This window comes from Rhamphochromis sp. 'chilingali' (genome assembly GCF_963969265.1).
Source record: "Rhamphochromis sp. 'chilingali' genome assembly, chromosome: 4".
In the NCBI taxonomy this organism is placed as follows: Eukaryota; Metazoa; Chordata; class Actinopteri; order Cichliformes; family Cichlidae; genus Rhamphochromis; species Rhamphochromis sp. 'chilingali'.
This window is the reverse complement of record NC_137948.1, coordinates 10,528,081-10,549,000: the sequence shown is the minus strand read 5'-3', so window position 1 is coordinate 10,549,000 and position 20,920 is coordinate 10,528,081. Positions and strand designations below refer to the sequence as shown.

The window sequence follows — 20,920 nt, the reverse complement described above, 5'->3', positions numbered from 1 at the left end:
GCAAGCTTTTATTACCAACTTCTTTGTAATGTTTTTAGAATAGAATAGCTCTTTATTTTCAATGCACATGTACAACATGTGCACTGTGAGGATATGAGTCAGACATTTTACTATTTCATGAAAAACAACTCATTTTGAATTTGATGGCAGAAAGACGTCTCAAAAGTTGGGATGCGTGCAACCAAAGACTGGAAATGTAAGTGGTGCCAGAAAGAAACAGCTCAAGGAACGTTTCGCATCTAATTTGGTTAATAAGCAACAGGTCAGTATCATGGTTCGATATAAAAAGACCATCTTAGAGAGGCAGAGTTTATCAGAGGTAAAGATGGGCAGAGGTTTGTCAACCTGCAAATTAATTGTGTCTATACACATCATTGTGGAATGACTTCAGAAGAATGTTCTCTGCCTTACAAGGGAAGACACGGGCACGATTCTGTCATACAAATCAATCCACGGGCTCGGGGACACTCCCAAAAATAACTGTCTGTAAACTCAGTTCACTGTGCCATCCTCAAATATAAAAAGAAGCCATATGTGAACATGACCCAGGAAGTCTGCCATCTTCTCTTGGCCAAAGATTATTGGACTGAGACAATGTGGAAAACTGTTCTGTGGGCAGTCAAATCAAAATTTGAAATTCTTTCTGGATGTTGCTTTTCCTAAACAGGAGAGGGATCCTCTGCCTTGTTCAACGGACCGAATTCAAAGGCCTACATCTCAGATGGTATGAGGGTGCATTAGTCCCTATAGAAATGGATCATTAATGATCAAAAGTATATACAGGATCAAAGCAGCATATGCTCATAAGCAGATTATGTCCTTTTTCAGAGAAGGCCTTTCATATTTCAGATAAAAAATGCTACACCTGGTTTAGTAGCAGAGAAGTCTGGATGCTGAACTGGTCTGCATATAGATCACAAATTTCATCAACTGGATAAAATATGAGTTTAGAAAATCTGCACATCATTTTACACTGAGTCCCAACTTTTTGCACCTTTTTGGGTCGTACATACTCTGAAAAGTCACTACTCAGGTTTAGAAGTCAGCATCACATCACCCCATTCCTGATCTCTTTCCACCAGCTCCATGTCTTTGATTTTGAGATTCTGCTAATCACCTTCAAGGAATGCTTGGATCTGGCTTCAAGGTAAATAGCAAAAACTGTTGACCACCACCCTTAAATCCTCAGGCTTGACTCCAGAGGAGATAAGGCTCTCAGAATCAGTGAATTCCTTCCAAAATCACTTCTGAAATCATTTTTTTTTATGTGATGCAGAGCATTTATTGCTTTTGTCCTCTTGTTTATTCTTACTGTACTGTTATTATCGCTTCTATTCTTTTCAGTATTTCTTATTTACCAATTTGTGCTTTGTTTTGTACATTCCTTTTTCTTTTTTAAAAACGCTGTCTCAACTTTCCCTTATCTTGTGTTCTTTGGCTTTAATATTTGGCTTTTTGTTTGAATTTACCTTCTGATTGTTCTCCTTCGTACTTATCTGCCAAAGTGCATTGCAAACTATGTTTTGAAAGGTGTATGTATAGATTTGTACACAACTCTTTATTTTTTAACTTCCCCTAAAATATTGAGTGCAGACTGTCTTTCAGTCACGCATATTTTTGTCTCTCAAATATAAGCTCTACAGTGAAGAACTGCCAAAGACTCATGAGAATAAGAAAGTATGCAAGTTATTGTGGGGCTCTTCTTTGTACAGAGCACCAGATGCCTGCAGGAAGGATGTGTGCGCTCTGGCCAAATCAAATACCCGAGAAACACTTCTAACACGTGCCATGCACTGCTTCAGGAAATACTGCAGGGACGAGAAATATGAAAAATAGAAAGTGATATATTTGTCATTTGACAATGGAATACCAGCAGAGCAGATTCATTCTTAAACTTCAGCAAGATGATAAATTTCAATCTCTGTGAGTGAAGAAGGCTTTGCAACAGTCATATCTCTACCTCAAGGTGAAAGAATACTCAGTGACTGCTTCATAGTTAACACTTTTCATCTGAACAAAATTGCTTATTTCATCATGTAATTTTTCCTTTTATCTTTTCAGCAACTGTTTGTATGCCCGCCTTCATCACAAGAACCATGAATATGTCTTCATTTCGCTCCTTCTTGACTCATAATAACAAAAAAGTCACGCTGTTTTAAGCTGTTTATTATTTATGATTTCAGCTTACGGGTTTTTTATGGCTCAAGTTCAATTACTGGCTGTTATCTCGACTTTGTTTTCAAAAAAGTACAATGTCATAAAGACAGAATTTAAATTGGAAATTGTTTAAATTGCTTACGTGTAATGAAATAACAGTACAAATGCAACAGATGTTTAAACTGAATGATTTGAATATTTGTATTTAAAAAATGTCAACCTCACTTTGAAGCTGATACCAGCAACGTGTTTCCTGGGAGATGGGCACGTTTACCAGTGTTTTACATCATCTGTTCTTTTAATAAGATGAGGTTGTGGTGTAGTGTAAGCAAGTGTTTTCCCATTTTTGTTCTATATAGGACTAATCTTCTTTTCAAAAAGCAGCAAATTTTCTCAATGTGCCCTGAACCTAGCCCTCAATGCTACTGTAGATCGACTGTAATTTTGCACAGTGTTTCTGAAATAAATAAGGCTGTCATTGAAAAAAATGCCATCTGCATATCATGTTATGTTGCTTCTGAGCCTGCCTTATTTGGCAATAATCAGGCCTCCACATGCCAGGTGCATGGGGTGAACTTACAGCAATTAAATAAATAATAGGACAATTTCTCAGTCCTTCACATATATATCGCAGGCCCACAGCAGCTTTCAGAAACATTTCTGAGCTGATATATTGATTGTGCCTGTTTATGAGTGTAAGGTGATTCAGCATTTCTTTAGGGCCTTGTCCTTTGCATGCACTTTTGTTCTGATACTTTTGATCTGTCAATGATATCATCTACTACAGGTGATGAAAACCGTTTTCAGCTTGTCCATGTCTTTCACAGAGTGTAAACTGCGTCCGTGTTTACTTCTGACGGACTCTCTAGAACAGGACTGGACTGGGACAAAAAAATTGGCCCAGGTATTTGAAGTAGAGACCGGCCCACCAGGTATTATAGGAAAAACCATAAAGCCTTTGAATGAAAACAAACGCTGTTCTGACAGTGATGTACACTGTCTTGTTGGTATATATGTATGATTTCTATACAGTTTGCATCAGATGACCACTTAAGGACATCTCATGGTTTCATCTTCACGTTTCCCCCTCACCAGATATCCAAAACGATAACATGACCAGCAGCTTTACGGCTGTGGCTCCAGCAAACATCAGCTGATACTACAAAAGTAATATCAAATTAATTCTAACAACAGCTTATCAAGCTTAAACGTGCTGCTGTTGTTTAGCGCGACATCCGCTGGTTTCCTCTTTCTGGGCGATAAACAAACAAGAGAGACGGGGCGAGACAGAAATCCCGATCAGCTGATCATTGATCAGTTTCATGATTGAAGTAGCAACAGGGGAGAGAAGAAGAGGCAGCTGTGCAGCGTAAAGACGCAGAATAAGTCCAGCTTTGTGTCTTTTTTCATTCTAGCTGAAGTAGGGGACAAATCGTTTCCTTTTCACCTACGAGTGTTTTGTAAACCCAGAGTCGATCACGACCAATTGGCCAATCCACCACCTTTCATTGTTTATACCGTTACAAAAACAAACATCAAAACGAAAAATCACTATGGCCGATGGCCAGTCCAGCTCTGCTCTAGAAGGTTCTTTTTTAAATGCCCACAAAGAAGGTGGTACTGACTTTTCATTTCTTTCTTTCTTTATTCATTAATTTACCTCTGTCTCAAATGTTTTCAAATGTCTTGCTTGCGTCAAATTTAAAATGACCATATATTCTCCCCCCAAAAACCGATAACAGAATCAATAACATTTCCTACTCTCAGCGTTTCCTATGCTTTCTTTCTACTAATTGTAACCAAATGTAGGTTTTAAAGTGGCTGCATTCTGCTTTACCTTTTGCACAGCATCTCAACTTTTTTGAATGTAGGATTGATCGAAGCTGTGTTGCCAGTTGGGCAAGTGAAGAAGCAGTCGACTTTTTACTTTATCAGGAAAAACAAAAAGAGAATACCCATGAATCTTTTACCCAGGCCCTCTAACAAGGAGTAACCCTCATCAGAGAAAACTTACCAGAAATCTGAGGCCTGGTTACATGTGTTTATTTCAATCGATTATTTTGGCAACTTGAAAAAAACTATATATGCCATTTTCTAGCTGTTTTATTCAGTAACTTTCACTTTAAATGTTTACCCTTTTTTTTAAGTGGTAATCAGTCTAACATTGTATTCATTCAACTGAGAAGGAAAAGTAGGCTATTCGCCAGGTCACAGTGGCGGCTCGTGGAACTGCATGATATGGAAAAAGGGGGAGGGAGGAAGTTCTCCAAAACTTTTTTTCTCCTCAAAGGATTCTGGAAAAGCTCCGTTACATTTTCAGGGGAAGGGGATACGAGGAGAAGAAAAACAACGCTGGGAAAACAAAGACAGATAACGGTGTGAAAAAGTTAATGACTTCTTCTGTTTTTGTCTCCTTATATGAAAGCCGTGGAAAAAGGACGCGCGTGTTTTTGCTTTTGTTCCGAGCATTTTGTTCCTTCCCAGACTGTGAGGACTTACACCATCAGAGGCGATGAGATGTGAGTGAGCTATGCCTTGTGGAAATGGACAGACTTTATCCAAGCGAAAACATGGCGTCTGCCTCCCGAGGTTTAGTTTCTTTTCCAGTCTGCTTGTGGCGCTCTGCTGCTTGGAAGTATGGGGCTCCGCGGCGCAGGCGGACGGCGGCAAGAGTTGCAGTCCCTGTCCCGTTAACTGCAGCTGTCCACTTGGGCCCCAGCAGTCCTGCGTCGTCAACTGCTCCAGCATCGGGTTGGAAAGGGCCCCTGCGGCGGAAGAGATCCCGCTGGCCACCAATGTGTTGTAAGTAAAGAAACCAAAACAAGCTGCACAGGATATGAATGCACAGTGGAGAGTTTTTCACCCAGTTTGACCAAACTTATCACCCCGGAAAACAAGCGTAACACACGTAAAAGTTTAATTCATCTGGGGTTCTTGTCTATCAGCCCGCTTGTTACATCCCCATATGCGTGTACCCCATTATTCCTAACAGCTAATATGACGTGAGTTTTTGATTTATTGTTTATGCTGCTGTTCTGTGGTAATTAAAGGGGTCAAATGTTTAATCAATTAGATCAGCTGATTGGAAAATAGTCAGACTTAATCGTTGTGAATCAAACGAGCAAAAAAACTTTTAAAATGTGAGCGTTTGTGTCTCTTCTGCTTATTAAACTCAGTGGAAATGTGTCATTCCTTTGTTTTGGGCTGTTGGTGGAAAAAATCCTGTTAACTAACTACTTTTGGCTTTAAGTTTCTGTTGTTTGTTTGTTTTCCCCCTTGGTACGTCATGAAAATATTTATGGTATTAGCATTTAATTATCCAAGTAATCGATACAGTAATTAGCAGATTAAACATGAATAAATTGTGGCGTCCTGAACGTATAAGTGCGCTGACAGATGTGGAGATTTGATTAAGTTGGCTTTGATGGTCTTCAGGGTGCACCAGTGTAGTAAAAACACAAACAAAGCCAAAACTGATTGGAAAATAAATACTATGTGGAGGCAATCAGACAATAATGAGAATAATAATAATAATAATTAATACAATTTTTGTTTACTTTTTATGTCAAAAGAAGGACTGACTGCTGGTGACTGTGCGTGCGTGCTTTTGCGTGCGCGCATCTTCCCCCCCGTTTGTTGGTATTAATAAGTTGGTGACCAGAAACCAAAGGTGGAGCAGATCAGACTTGAGCCTCTGGTGTAGCTGCAGCAGAACATTCTGTTCTGTGCGATGGAAGCCATATGTTATTCATTATTTATTTTTACTGAAACTACCTTTCTTTACAGTATTTAACTTAAGACTTTACTATAAATACCAGGCACATAATCAGTGCACTCTGTGTTGGCCAGTTCTTGATTTAGGACACAAAATGAGCGCTATAATTTTGTTTACACAGAGTTTTATAAGTAAATAAAACTCTGGAGGTACACTGGTTGTATTTGTTGTATAGAGGGCTTCTACTTTCAGTTGGATCCCCTATTATCACCTGACCTTTAGTGGTAATGTTTGCATAAAAGAAGAAAAGTGGCTTGTTTAGAGACAGATAAATTAGAGACAGACTCTGCTGCACTGTCTGTCTGTGATTTATCTGAATGTTAATGTCTCATGTTGGAATTTGTTGGAGTGTTAATTGCATCAAAGTAGATGAACCTCCTTAACCCTACTGTACCAGCGGAAGTCATACGTAAAGGCGGCTGGCTGTGAACTTAACTGTCCTTACTAATTTAGCTACTTGTGTCCTACTCAATAGGCAGACACATGTGGTTGATAGCAAATATTTTACTCAAAGTTAAATCTGATTTCACAGAAGGCTGAGACATTCAGCTGGAGAACTTGGTAGTGTTCATTTAATAATGCTGCAGGCTGAACTTTAAAGAATAATAAAGGTCATTTACTTGCAGCGATTTCTGAATAATGGCCTTTGGTCTGTCTGAGGCAGAGAGAGATGACAGTTCAGGTCTGGATTGTTAGCTCTCTTAAAATCATCTTTGTCCTTTTAACATCTTTTAGTAGATGCAGAGAAGAGTCAGTAAGGCTACTGTGAATCTCTACAGCATGCAGAGCAGGTCTTACAGGTCTTTTTTTATATTAGAAATAGCTTTTCTATTTAAGAGACTATTACCAGACTTAAAAATGTAGTCTTGGAGCAAATAACCACCACAAAAATGAATAGGCAGTGAATGATTTGTCTGTCTTAAAGCGGTGTCAGGCTAGTTTATTGTCACTGTTGTATGTGAATTTGATACCTTGGAGGAGCCGACTACAGATTTGAGCTTGAATAGATGTGAACTCAGCGCTCACAGTAAATGACTGTCCTTTAGTCATCCACAAGGAGCGATGCTGTAAATGATTAGTAGATAACGGAGCAAGCGTGTTTTTATTTATTTTACTCTTTAGTAATATTGTCCTTAGTCCTCTTTGCATATATGTGCATCCACTTTTCTATCGGTGCACATTTATTAACATTATTTAGCTGTGGGAAAACTGGATAGGACCCAGTGTAATGCTGTAGTGTCTCACCATGAAATTTAATTTAACTGTGGCTGGCTTTAGAGAGCATTCACAACTTCTCTGCTTTGTGAGAGAGAGATGCAGGAAAAGTCTCTGTGATCAAGCTATAGGCGTAGGGATGCTACCCTGAACACATGCTGTAGGTCTAAATGGATTTTGTGCCTTTTCCCTGTTTAATTTCTACTTTTCTTTCAGTAAAAATACCACATTTCCATTTGAAGAAATTGCTAGGAAAGAGCTTTTTTTTTGCCACCAATTCTTTTCTCCTTGCCTTCTCCAGTCCTTTCTAATGTGTCACATTACTGCAAAATAACTGAAGCAAAAATACGTCAGCCACACCGAGACTTTAATAAAACTCATTTCACATCCATTAAACACCAGCTCCTCTCCATTCTGTCTATGCCCCTATCTGGCCCCAAATCTAAATGTTCTAGACACACCCTTGGTGGAAAAAAAAAATCCAGTGGCTGTGAAATATTTTAACATACTGCAGAGTGCAGTTGGAGAAAAGCATTCCCGTTACACATCAGTCCATCTGCTCCAACCCACACACATAATAAAATCTCTTAACACTTCATACGGAGAGTTTTGCAGTTCTGGGACATACTTGTAAAATGAAACTAAGGTTTTTTTTAAGTGCCGTTGTTTTGTTTGAATATTCTTGGGACGCACATCATCACATTGCTGTACGAGTCCCGGGACATAAGGCAGAGAAAGTGAACTGGAAATGTTTTCAGTACTGTAAGTTTTTGTGTGTGTGTGTTGTTTCTGTAAATAGCTTGATCAGGCAGTAATATAAACTTGCCTTTATTAAAAAACAAAAAAACAACACACGAGAAGACTAACGTTTGGCTCTTTTGACCATACACTGTGTGGGTATGCAATACTTTTTGACATCGTTAGGTCGTACTTGCACTCCAGTAAGCACAAAATACTTTCCGTTAACTTTTATTGCAGCTGAAACTGAAAAGCAATGCTGTGCACTGATGTTTGTAGCTATAGCTGTAGGCTCCACGCACTGGCATTGTCATTGAAGAACGGTACCACAGCGCACCAAACAAAGAACGTAGTTATTATTCGGGCCATGTAACATGTAAAGTAGCTCTTCAGTTCTTCAGCATCGTTACAGACTGTGTTTTAGGCAGTAGCATAGTTTGTTTGAAATTTAAACACACTTGTGGTCATGCATACCTTCTCCTATCTATTCTGCCAAGGAGGATTTTGTGGTGTTGCCATGACAGCAAGATGCACATACACACACAGCCCCACTGTAGGCAGGCCGATATGTTTTTAAACTACTTTATTTTCTGGTTGTGTTGGCTGTGTATGGGTCTTGGGGCTTCGAGACAGCTTTTGAACAGGTGAGACTGTAAAATCAAAAATTCTCTCACTGTCTCCTGCATTGCCTTTCCGCCCTCATCTCCAGATCCAAAGGTGGTTATCGGTCTTACAACCACCTGCATGCGCGCGCGCGCACACACACACACACACACACACTGAGTGACTTTAATAAAGTGGGAAAGATTGAATGTACTGACCATATGCAGGGGAGATTTTGTTGTGTTACCATGGCAAAAGTAACTGATGACATCACTAACAGAAGTGCAGACATTCCAGGCAGTTATAAATAAGAGAATGAGGAAAGAACCAGGGAGAGAAGAAGAGCCAGCTCCCATCCTTCCTTTCACTGTGTATGCCTGCCCATGCCTTTAGCTAAAAAAAAAATCCTCAGAATAAAGGTTGCTTAACTCAAAGCAATGTATGATGGGTGCCAAATCCTTAACGGTTCTTAAATTGGCGAATGAAATTATCAGCGCTCGTAATTAACGATACCTTGCTTTTAATGTTTCATAGCAGCAGAAAGAAAGAAGTGTGTAGCTTGTCTCAGCCTTCATGCACTCAGTACTTTTCTACCAGGGGTGCCAGAAATGTCTTGGTTTATCATTAACTTAGTGGAGTGGCGGCAGGCTGGAGAAGAAAGTCATGCATCTGAATGTTGATGTTTTGGCAGTGAAGATTGCTTAGGGTGTTTTCTCAATTGTAAGTTTACAGTGTGCTCAGGTATGTTATATCGCTATGCACAGATTTATTTTATAATATGGTAATCTAACCCTAGGTCTGTTTGGAAGAGGTGGACTTATACTCCCCATCAGAAATGAAAGCTTGTTGTGAACAAAACATAATTTAACATAGATGGTAGCAAGAAGCCTTTTTTGACTCCTCAAAAATATCCTTGTCGATCTTTTATCTCACATCTGAATAACATGAGTTTTGCAAATGGAAAAGATTGTGTGGAGAGTCATATGTGCACACAAAACAAAACAGCATTAGGAAAGTCTGCATAGTAAAAGTAGCTGTAAAAACTGTATCAACATTGTGAATAGGCTAGCATTTTTATGTACCTTTTCTAGACTTATTGACCTCTCAAAGTGCTTTTACAGTACATACTTACCCACCCACACACATGCACACTGTATTGCATCAGGGACAATTGAAGTTCCTTTTACTCCAAGGACACTTTGACATGCAGGATTGAAGAGCTCAAGATCAAACCACTAAACTTTTGATTATTAAACGACCCGCTCTTCTCCTAAGGCGACATTTTACTCCATACGACTTCAGTTCAAGTCACCTCAATTGATGATCAATGAAGCACCAATTCCCAGGAGCAGTCACCTCAAGGCGCTTTATATCGCAAAGTAAATACAATAATACAAATGTCCTGTGGATGATAATGAAAGTGTACTTGAGGAGGGAATGTTACTGCACGGACTGATTGCAACTAATCAAGAAGCACCTTAAAATGTTAGTTTGTAGTACTGCAGGCCTTTTTTCTCTCACAAGTTCCCACCAAAATACACTGCTCTGTCATACTCAAAGGCTTATTTATACACATGTGGGCATCGTTCACATAGTTGACTGCAATTTATCCAGCAAAACGTCGGCCAGATGTGTTGTGTTCACAGAGGAAAAAAAGCCTGAAAAAGAATGCACACATGCAGACTAGGAAGTAACAGCGTAACACAAAGAACACAATACAGTTTTTACTTAATAGTCACAATTTTCTTCTTTTGAGAAGACATAAGTTCTTAATTTTTAAATACTTTTCGGTTATAAATAAATTCTATATTCCAATACACTACTCATAAATCAAGTTAATTGAGATAACTATTTTAACAGCAGTCTCACACCACAAACTGTTTCCTGAAAGAGTTCATTTTAATCTTCAAAATCCCTCTAAACAAGTAAATGAGATGTTCCGTCACATCAGTCACACCGATCATGGTTGTTAATATGCAGAGAGGGGTTGATAGAAATAACTATGCTAAAAAAAAAAGGAAAAAAAATGGCACTAGTGTTCTTTAAAGTTATACTGCACTCAGGATTTACAGTGTTCCCAAGAAATATTTAAATACTAAAAAGCATTAAAGATGGTGGTGTTTATCGTAAAGAAACAATAGCAATAAGATTCTAGAAAAATACATTTGTTGGTTTTAAATTAGTAAAAAACAGAACAGATGTACAGTTAAAAATGGGCAAGAGAGAAAGTTCTTGTAAACACACTTGTGGCTTAATATGTAGTTTGTTATTAAATTGGACATCATCTGGGCATGGAATAATTTCTGCAATAGCTGTGGTAAAGCTTTCCTTTTCCCAAGCCTTCAGTGTATTCATGTAACCGTATCTGTGATCCTTCACAAGGATCAAAATTATTATTTCATTATCTTCTTAAGAGAATATTGTTTCAGTAGGTTGCTGGCATGCTTGGATCTTTATCCATTACACTTTATCCTTCTGTTAAAATTTTTTGGGGTGATTTCTTTAAGTTGCATCCAGAATTGTGATTGCATCAGTGCATCCTTGCTCACCTATAAATTAAGAAAAGAAAAAATAGCCAGAGTTTGATGTTCATACCTCTAGTCTTCCTGGAGTTCTCACACTTGCATTCTTCACACAAACTTCTATCACACTTATCTAGACTTGAATGCACTCGGGTCATAATGACTCACTCTGAAGCTGCTTTTTTTCCTTGCTACCAATTTTTCATCTTATTCATCGTTTCTGTCACATTACTCCCTCTCTGCACGTACAGCACACTCAGTGATTCTGTTTTGAATGGTAACTTAGTTGAATCTGGTAATTCCTATTTCCCAGAGTGATACGTGCTGCTGTGTCTCAAATCCAGTCTGCCCGGGTCTTCTTCTGCACCTTATTTTCACAGCCCTCCTGTTTTTGTTGTTGTTTTTTTTAAAGTGCCGGACTTATTATTATTATTTTTTGCCAATCTAACAAATAGTGCAGAGAAAAAGCTGTATGTGTGACCTTTTCTCTAAGGTCCTTTCATTTGGTTTTGCACTTTTGCAGTTGCTTCTAAATAGTGGAGTGGTGTTAGTAAATTACCTTCAATCTCACACTGGTGCCCTTAGCAGAGTGAGCACAGGTATAATTTGTACAGTTGTCTTATTTGGTTTGACTAGTTTATCAGAACTTGTCAAAGTATGCTTTTTGTAACCATTTAGGAGCATCCATAGTTTCTCAGACCTCAGTCACACAGGAGGAGGAGGAAAACGGTTTCTCCCCAATTGGTTGATGAGTAGTTATGAAGGTTGCTGCCTGTTGCTTGGTGACAAAAGTTGCAAAGTGGGTGCTGTACCAGAAATCTTTGTTATTGCTTTGGTCACTAGCAGATTGCTGCAGTTGCCCTTAGGCTGACATGCTCCCTGTAAACTATCTGCAAAAACTCCTAAATAGTAAAACTTAAAGCTGAAAACAGTAAAATTTGTGCCTTTTGAAAAACTATAATTCAAAAGGCACAGCTTTTATTTTGAAGGCAAACATTTTGTGTTTATGGTTTGCATAGTAAACATTTAAAAACCTAAACAAATAGAGTCCGTCATATAAGCGTAGTTTGCATCTTCTGTGCATGACCATGGGAATCTGTTAGTGACCAGAGCAATTGTAAGGAGGTTTGTGCTTTCGGTTCAGTAAGCATATGTATCGAACAATACAAATTTTTTTATTTATTTTATCAACTTTTCTTCTGACGATGCTGTCTGTGTTGGGAGCTCAGTGGATCTGTGTTCGACTACTCTGCCTAGGCTGCACTGTCCAGCGCAGATCCACTGAGCGCAGCGCAAGCTAGCAAGACAGAAGCTAAGCTCGTTGCAACATGGCAAATTGAACCTCCCCCACCCTCATTCAGATCTGGCCTTTGGAACTATTTTGGTCTTCATGTGAAGTATGACCATGAAGGTAAGCGCGTCATGGACTAAAGTAAAACAGTATGTCGGATGTGCCACGCAATGCTCAATTACATGGGTGGGAACTACTGCGTTAGCGCAGTTTGCTCGTTAACGTGTTGACGCTGTCCAGCCCCACGCACGGGGCGATCCGCGGTAGCTCGTTAACGGAGATTTGCCGTGTTGTGGCGTTAACGTCATTTCAGATTAACGCTGACAGCACTAGTGGGAACACAATGAATATGACTGCACATTTACTCCGACATCATCCTAGTGCAAAGACAAGTGAAAGCAGACAAAAACAACAAGCATGCATGCTACAAACTTTACCCGAGTCATTTAGACAGCTGTTAGCAAATGATTCTCCTTATGGGGACCTGATATGTTTAATATGCTGCTGAGAGTATACCCCAGAAGAAGCGTATAGTATAGCTTTTATTTTGGAAAGAGCCATTTCTCTGTAATAAACTCTCTTTTCCAAAGATGAGTGATTTCTCAATCAGATTTATTTTTTTATTACTTTGTTTTTTCAGCAACATTAAATTTAAAAACTGTACTTTTGAGTTAAAATATATATTTATAATTTTAATAAATGACAAATTAAAAAAGCATGAACATTTTTTTGTATCGAAAAAATATCAAACCGTGACACCAAAGTATTGAACCGAACCGTGAATTTTGTGTATCGTTGCACCCCTAGCACACACACACACACACACACACACATACATATGGGGCCATCTTCCCAATGTAGTAAACATCTTCCCTATATATATATATATATATATATATATATAAACACCCAGCACGCCCCTGCGGGCGGTTTATCCTTCAAGCTCGGGTCCTCTACCAGAGGCCTGGGAGCTTGAGGGTCCTGCGCAGTATCTTAGCTGTTCCCAGGACTGCGCTCTTCTGGACAGAGATCTCCGATGTTGTTCCCGGGATCTGCTGGAGCCACTCGCCTAGCTTGGGAGTCACCGCACCTAGTGCTCCGATTACCACGGGGACCACCGTTACCTTCACCCTCCACATCCTCTCGAGCTCTTCTCTGAGCCCTTGGTATTTCTCCAGCTTCTCGTGTTCCTTCTTCCTGATATTGCTGTCATTCGGAACCGCTACATCGATCACTACGGCCGTCTTCTTCTGTTTGTCTACCACCACTATGTCCGGTTGGTTAGCCACCACCATTTTGTCCGTCTGTATCTGGAAGTCCCACAGGATCTTAGCTCGGTCATTCTCCACCACCCTTGGGGGCATCTCCCATTTTGACCTCGGGACTTCCAGGTTATACTCGGCACAGATGTTCCTGTACACTATGCCGGCCACTTGGTTATGGCGTTCCATGTATGCCTTGCCTGCTAGCATCTTGCACCCTGCTGTTATGTGCTGGATTGTCTCTGGGGCATCTTTACACAGCCTGCACCTGGGGTCTTGCCTGGTGTGATAGACCCCAGCCTCTATGGATCTTGTGCTCAGAGCTTGTTCTTGTGCTGCCATGATTAGTGCCTCTGTGCTGTCTTTCAGTCCAGCTTTGTCCAGCCACTGGTAGGATTTCTGGATATCAGTCACCTCCTCTATCTGCCGGTGGTACATACCGTGCAGGGGCCTGTCCTTCCATGATGGTTCCTCGTCTCCCTCCTCTTTCTTGGGTTTCTGCTGCCTGAGGTATTCACTGAGCACTCGGTCAGTTGGGGCCATCTTCCTAATGTATTCTTGGATGTTCGTTGTCTCATCCTGGGGGCATATATATATATATATATATATATATATATATATATATTAGGGGTGCAACGATATTCGTATCGATATTGAACCGTTCGATACAGTGCTTTCGGTTCGGTACGCATATGTATCGAACAATACAATTTTTTTTTCAATTGTTTTTTTTTTTCAATTTATTTATTTATTTATTTATTTTTTGTGTCCCGTTTGGATCTATAGCCATCAGAATTGTTGTCTTGAGGCCAAGAAAGATGCCAAGAGGATTTATTTTAAGTGGATCATCATATTGGTCCATTTGATTGACCTTTATTATAATTATGAATTTATTTTATTTTCAGTTGCAAACGGGACAGACATGACTGTGGGATAGGACAGGGGGAAAGAATGAAAGAAAGAGGGGGAGAGAGAAAGAAAACCAAAGGGGAGAAAAAAAAAGAACAATACAAACATTTGTAATTTATTTTATCAACTTTCCTTCTGACTATGCTGTCTGTGTTGAGCGCTCAGTGAATCTGCATTTGACTACTCCGCCTAGGCTCGAGAGTGCAGCCTAGGCGGAGTAGTCGAACGCAGATTCACTGAGCACTCAACACAGACAGCATGGTCAGAAGGAAGAGCGCAGGGCAAGCTAGCGAGACAGAAGTGGACCTCCCCACCCTCATTCAGATCTGGCGTTTGGAATTATTTTGGTTTTCATGTGACGTATGACCCTGAAGGTAAGCGAGTCATGGACTAAAGTAAAACAGTATGTTGGATGTGCCATGCAATGCTCAATTACATGGGTGGGAGCTAGTGTGTTAGCGCAGTTAGCTCGTTAACGTGTTGGCCGTCTAGCCCCTCTGTATAGGGTAGCTCGTTAACGGAGATTTGCCGTGTTGGTTAAGGTTATTTCAACGAGATTAACCTGAAAGCACTAGTGGGAACACAACGAATATGACTGCACATTTACACCGACATCATCCTAGTGCAAAGACAAAAACAACAAGCATGCATGCTACAAACTTTAGCCGAGTCATTTAGACAGCTGTTAGCACAGGATTCTCCTTATGGAGACCTGATATGTTTAATATGCTGCTGAGAATATAGCCCAGAAGAAGCGGATAGTATAGCTTTTATTTTGGAAAGAGACATTTCTCTGTAATAAACTCTCTTTTCCAAAGATGAGTGATTCCTCAATCAGATACAGGGCTCGCAATATCGCTAGCCCGACGTCCCGGGGCTATCTCTGCCCTGCCTGTCGGGCTATTGTAGGAAGGAAAAATATATGTCAATGCTTTTGCATTCTTTCAGAAATGTAGCTGGGTAATTATGTCATTGGGTGAGCCACTGTCAATATGTGATATATTGAAATCGTGTTTGAATTTGCGCTTGTTTTTTTGCTTTCACTTTGCAATCGCGCGAACTGTGTATAGAGAGCGACAGCACTGATCTGTGAGTGATGATAATTTGTGCACCAATTCCTCTGACATCGTCTTATTAATTGTTAGCTTACTATGCAAACATGACAAGTGAAATCTCCCGCAGCTTAAACATGTGAGAGGTTGATCGCGCAGAGAATCGCTGAGCTTATGTGAGTGCGGCAGGATATATATTTCACTACGATGACCTGGATGATTGAGAACCTTCACAGACAGATATATATTTTAGTTCTGCTGAGCCAAATAAGACAGGTCAGGGTGAAGAAGTGACAGCCAAAGAAAAGCTTACCACAAAACGGAGAAGTTATGACAAATCAGACTATAAGGCAAAAAGAAAGTGCAGCTTTATGGTTTCATGGACAAAAGAATTTCTGTGGCTGCAATATGACGAGCTAAAAAACAACACGCACAAGGGTTAGGGTTAAATTTAAAAACTGTACTTTTGTGTTAAAATATATATTTATAATTTTAATAAATGACAAATTAAAAAGGCATGAACATTTTTTTTTGTATCGAAAAAATATCGAACCGTGACACCAAAGTATCGAACCGAACCGTGAATTTTGTGTATCGTTGCACCCCTAATATATATATATATATATATATATATATATATATATATATATATATATATATATATATAGGGTGAAGGTAACGGTCCTAACTTATATATATATATAAGTTAAGACTTGTGTAGCTTTGACTGTCTCAGGAAATGCAGAAATAAATGCACTTTTGATTTGTACAGATGGACAGAGGACAGTGTTCATGTAGAACAAGTGTTATTTATTTTTGATTTGCAGCATAATTAATACCAATCAATTAATACTTATCAAATCAGCAGGGGCATTCAAGATGTGTAAAATGCAGAAAAATGAAAATGTCTTGCTGCACAAAAGACACACACCTAGCTACTCTCAGCAACAATTGCACACAGAACAGAGACTGCATGTTAGAGATTACTGGGGGAAAGGGCAAAAAATGCATTAAGTGTTCAAATTCACTAGAATACCCTTGATAATCAAAGCATGACTTCTTAATTAAAGTAATTTATCATAACATGCTGTATGCTCATGGTATGGCTAATGCATTATGTCATAATGTCTTATGAAGTCATGCTTCTTTTTTTTTTTTTTTTTTTTTTTTTACATTAGGGATTCATTCACTATTTTTCCAATCAGAGGAGATGGATGGATTCACTTTGGCACAACCTTTCACTTACAAAGACTGACTCATGTATTCTTTAAGAGAAGCACACTCTACCTCAGCAATATAGTAACATCTGCATTGAATTTTAATGTGAAAATTGAAGGATGGAAAATGAATATAAAATGACTAAAGGGGTACGTGTATAGATTATATCTTTAATTTATAAACTAGGTGCTTTTTTGAGTTACATTTCTAGAGTGAAAAAAGCAGGTGTTGATCACATAGGAAACATTTATCTTTTACCCCAGTTAAAAAGCAGACTTTTCTCCCTCCTGTTACCCCATTAAAAAAAAGACTGCAATAATTGGATTTTGTTCCCCGCTTTTAGATATAAACAGCCAAAACGCGAGTGTTTACGTGTGTAGCTCGTGCATAATGATCGCTGCTTGTGCATGTCTTTGTGTGTTTATGAGAGAATTGCAGAAACACATCCTGTTTGTGTAGCCTATGCTGCAGAGAGTCAAAGACTTCAAGACATCCCAGAATAACATGCTGCAATCCATGGGCTAAATGTTAATAAGGGCCTATGAGGCTGAAAATTGAAAAATGAATTGTTGGCCTCTAAACTTGGGATTACAAACCTGCCAGAACTGTAATGAAATGCTAATCAGCACAGTGGTTCATTTACATTCAATCCAAGGACATGATTAAAATTCATAACAAGCCAATTTGCATTTTTTAGTTAAGAAATATGAGTTGTCCTTTGAGTTGTTTTTTTATTTTTCAATGCAACCTCATCAAAATTACTGAAGGAAAATGAAACTAAAACAGAGACATAAGAAAAAGAAAATAAACCAAAAGCATTGTGTCATTTGTGAGCACAGTGTTGAGCACTCTGTTGATTTCATGCCAATGAACCTGAAACTGATTCAACAAGCAGAGAGCACAGTAACAGAGACCAATCAGAAGATAAAAGATGAAGGGCTGCCAGATGATGGTGTGGAGGACTCAGCTGAAGTAGTCATCATCTTCACCACAGATTGTGCTGGCAGCCAGCCTCTGTTGTCAGGGCTGCTGAAGCTCTGCTTGTCTCTATGGTTTTGGAGGTGACAGACTTCATTTTTTGTGTTCTCTTTTGTTCCTACCATTCCCTTTTCACTTGTTGCATCAGTTTATGTGGTGCTTCCAGATTTTACAAACAAGATAAATTAAACAAAAATGCTGGTCTCTACAACTCCATGTACACTCCCATGTGTTTCTTATGAAATCCATGAAGTGCTACAGAGAAAATCACATTTTATTTATGTAATTAACACATTTTGAACTCTTAAAGAAATATAACAAAAGGAAAGACACCCAGCTGAACTAAAATGATCCAGCAAACAAAAACTGTTGTGAGCCGCCACCCTTATATCGCCTTTGGGCTTTTGGAGCTTTTAAAAAATAATTGGGAAAAAAAAGCACTATGCTGCTAAAAAAAAGAGCCTTATACCACGTGATACAGGAGCTGTGCCGTGTGATGCTAAAATTAGCAGGGAAAAAACAACGGAGAGCACGTCAGGGATGACGAGAAAGTGACAGGAGAAAATCCGTCCCGGTCAACCACCCAAACATCAATAACGGGAACCTTATACAGCGCTTCCCTATACACGTCGAACTCCCGCAGGCACAAAGAAATTACGGAGGCTATCACTTATCACCTGACCAAAGATATGGCTCCCATCAATACTGTGCAAAACGAGGGATTTAGGAAAATGATCAACACCCTAGACAAACGCTACACAGTGCCGTCCCGCAACTATTTTTCTATTGTTGCACTACCTGCTCTATACACGCAGTGTCGTGCAACGGTGGAGACGGAATTTCAAGCAGTACAACATTTTGCGGCAACGACAAAACGTGAGACATTTGTTGTTTTTATGTTTATTTATTGTTTTTATGTTCAGTCTCAACTGTTACGAAGTTGATGTGCAGTTAATAAGTGCAATAAATATTTATACTGGAAAAGAAAATCGTGAGAGAATCGTGATCTCAATTCTAAGCCAAAAAAATCGTGATTCTCATTTTATGCAAAATCGTGCAGCCCTACTGAAAAGTATGTTCACGGAAACATCGTCGGGTCTGCCGTGATATGTTTACAATGGGGCTGTACTTTCATCTTTATGCAGGACTGTAAGCTGCCATCTGTGAGGTGTGAGCGGTGTTTGTTTTTAACATAGTTCACGGTGGAGCTGCTGACAGTGTGGATCCAAAGATCCATAATTGGCCTACCTGGGGTTGAAAATCTCGATAAATGCACGGCGTTTCGGCAGGTACAGCGGCTTCCGCGAGTGTGACGCTTATTTTGAGCGATGAAAAAAATAATAAAATATAATTTTATTTTTATATTACAATGTCACAACAATCTTCCAATTTAGAACTACAAGTTAAAAAAAATAACTAACATAAATAAAATACACTTAAGCTAAATACTTCTAATTTATTTTCCCAAACCACGCGGAGCCGCACTATAAGGACTAAAGAGCCGCAGGTTACCGACCCCAGCCTTAGGCTATCAATACATGAGAACTAAGCCCAGTGCTTGAAATATGTACACTCAGACATATGACCAAAATCTAAATGCAACCTGCATGATGCCTTAAAACTGCAACTAGGTAGGGAAAGTTTTATTATGGAACAAGAAAAATCTGATTCCCCTGTTTTAGATTAATTAGAGATTGTATATAAGACATGAATTTAGCTTCCGGGTCTGAAAAATGAAACCATTATGGAAGTGCCTAAATGTTTTGTAATAGCCAGAAGTAGGTGACTACTCTGATCACAATAAGAAGTCTGATTTCCTCTACTCTGTGACCTCACTTAACACTTTTCTGATGAGTATGCGTGGTTTTAGTATTCTCATGTCTCATTAAATACAGTAGGATGTTTAATTTATGAATTATGGTCCCTATTAGAGTCAAGAGGAATGATAAAGCAGGGTCAATATACCTTGTGATTGGCAAGTTGTGGGCTGATGTCAGCATACAGTGTTCCTTTTTAGTCAAATCAACCCCTCACTCATCATCAGTTTCAAAACACCAAGATAACAGACAACACGTTCAGCTCGTGTCTTAAAAATGCAAATTCATTAACCAGTCTGTGACATGATAGCGGCTGCATCCATCTTTTATATACAGTCTGTGGGTTACCTTTACTTGGCACAGTTACAACAAACCAGCATATGTGTTTGTTTCATTTGCAGACAAGAATATAACTGAAAACACGTAGATTGTGGTCAAGTAAATGCTCTGCTTAGGTACATATAACACTAAAGATTGAGATTTGTCACCTCCAGTGTGCACTGGCGCAGTTTGTGAATCGTTTTGGAGGTTTCATGGATTTGTTTATGAGTCACACATCTTCTTCACTTTAATGCTACAAATTCAACTTTAGTAGAATTGTATAAAAAAATCCACCATCTGAAAATATGCATGGAAAAATGCCTTATAGGTCAGCAACAAAACATTTTCAGCATCGCAGCTTATATAACAGACACCACACGTTTCTTAGAGTAAAGGACAAGCAGAAGTTCGTATGCTTTTATGTCTAATTGTTGGGACCAGTTATTAGAAATGATGAATTGATGTTGCGTGGTGCTGCATTTGAAAAACTATTTCACTGCATCACTAAATATGGATAAATATGAGATTAATATCTTAATATGATCGAGGCTGACGTTGATGGAGAAATAATTGCTCATGATTACTCGATTAATCACACTTGTCACACATCTTTATTTGGCAGAAGCATTTGTTCAAAATGACTGTGTTGTGTGGCTGGTTTATGGAAATATAACAGGATGAGAAGTAGTAGAAGAAGTATTTGTTTGCATTTGTTGCAAAGTTTTCCGAGATCTTTACCGACTGTGTTTCAAAGCACAATCATCTCCAAATATCTTGTAAGATTTTGTATTTAAAAATCAACTGATGCAGAGGCCTGTTTTGGATTGTAACTCGGTATTCTTTGTTAGCAACAATTCAAAGATGTCCCCCCCCAAACACATGACATTAAGGCAGCTGTAAAAGTTACCGTTTTGAAGAGGACCGCTCTAAGGATACACTTGATAAATATATGTTTGATTGTGCCTACAACATGCAGAAGATGGAAATTTTGGTTGTTACTGGAAATCTAAGAAAAAAATGTACTATAACACGCAAAATCTCTGTCTGTGCTTTGTTTGTTTC

The 20,920-nt window shown here is 39.0% G+C and overlaps 1 protein-coding gene across 1 annotated transcript in view; it reads left to right on the top strand.

The window, feature by feature from the left end:
• Window positions 1-4,266: 4,266 nt before the first annotated feature.
• The window catches only part of pkd1a (polycystic kidney disease 1a), an 83,511-nt gene continuing 66,857 nt past the window's right edge, over window positions 4,267-20,920 (top strand). Inside the window, 1 exon segment of the mRNA XM_080879927.1 lies at window positions 4,267-4,959. Coding sequence (XP_080736053.1) covers window positions 4,688-4,959 — 272 coding nt within the window. The 5' untranslated portion in view covers window positions 4,267-4,687.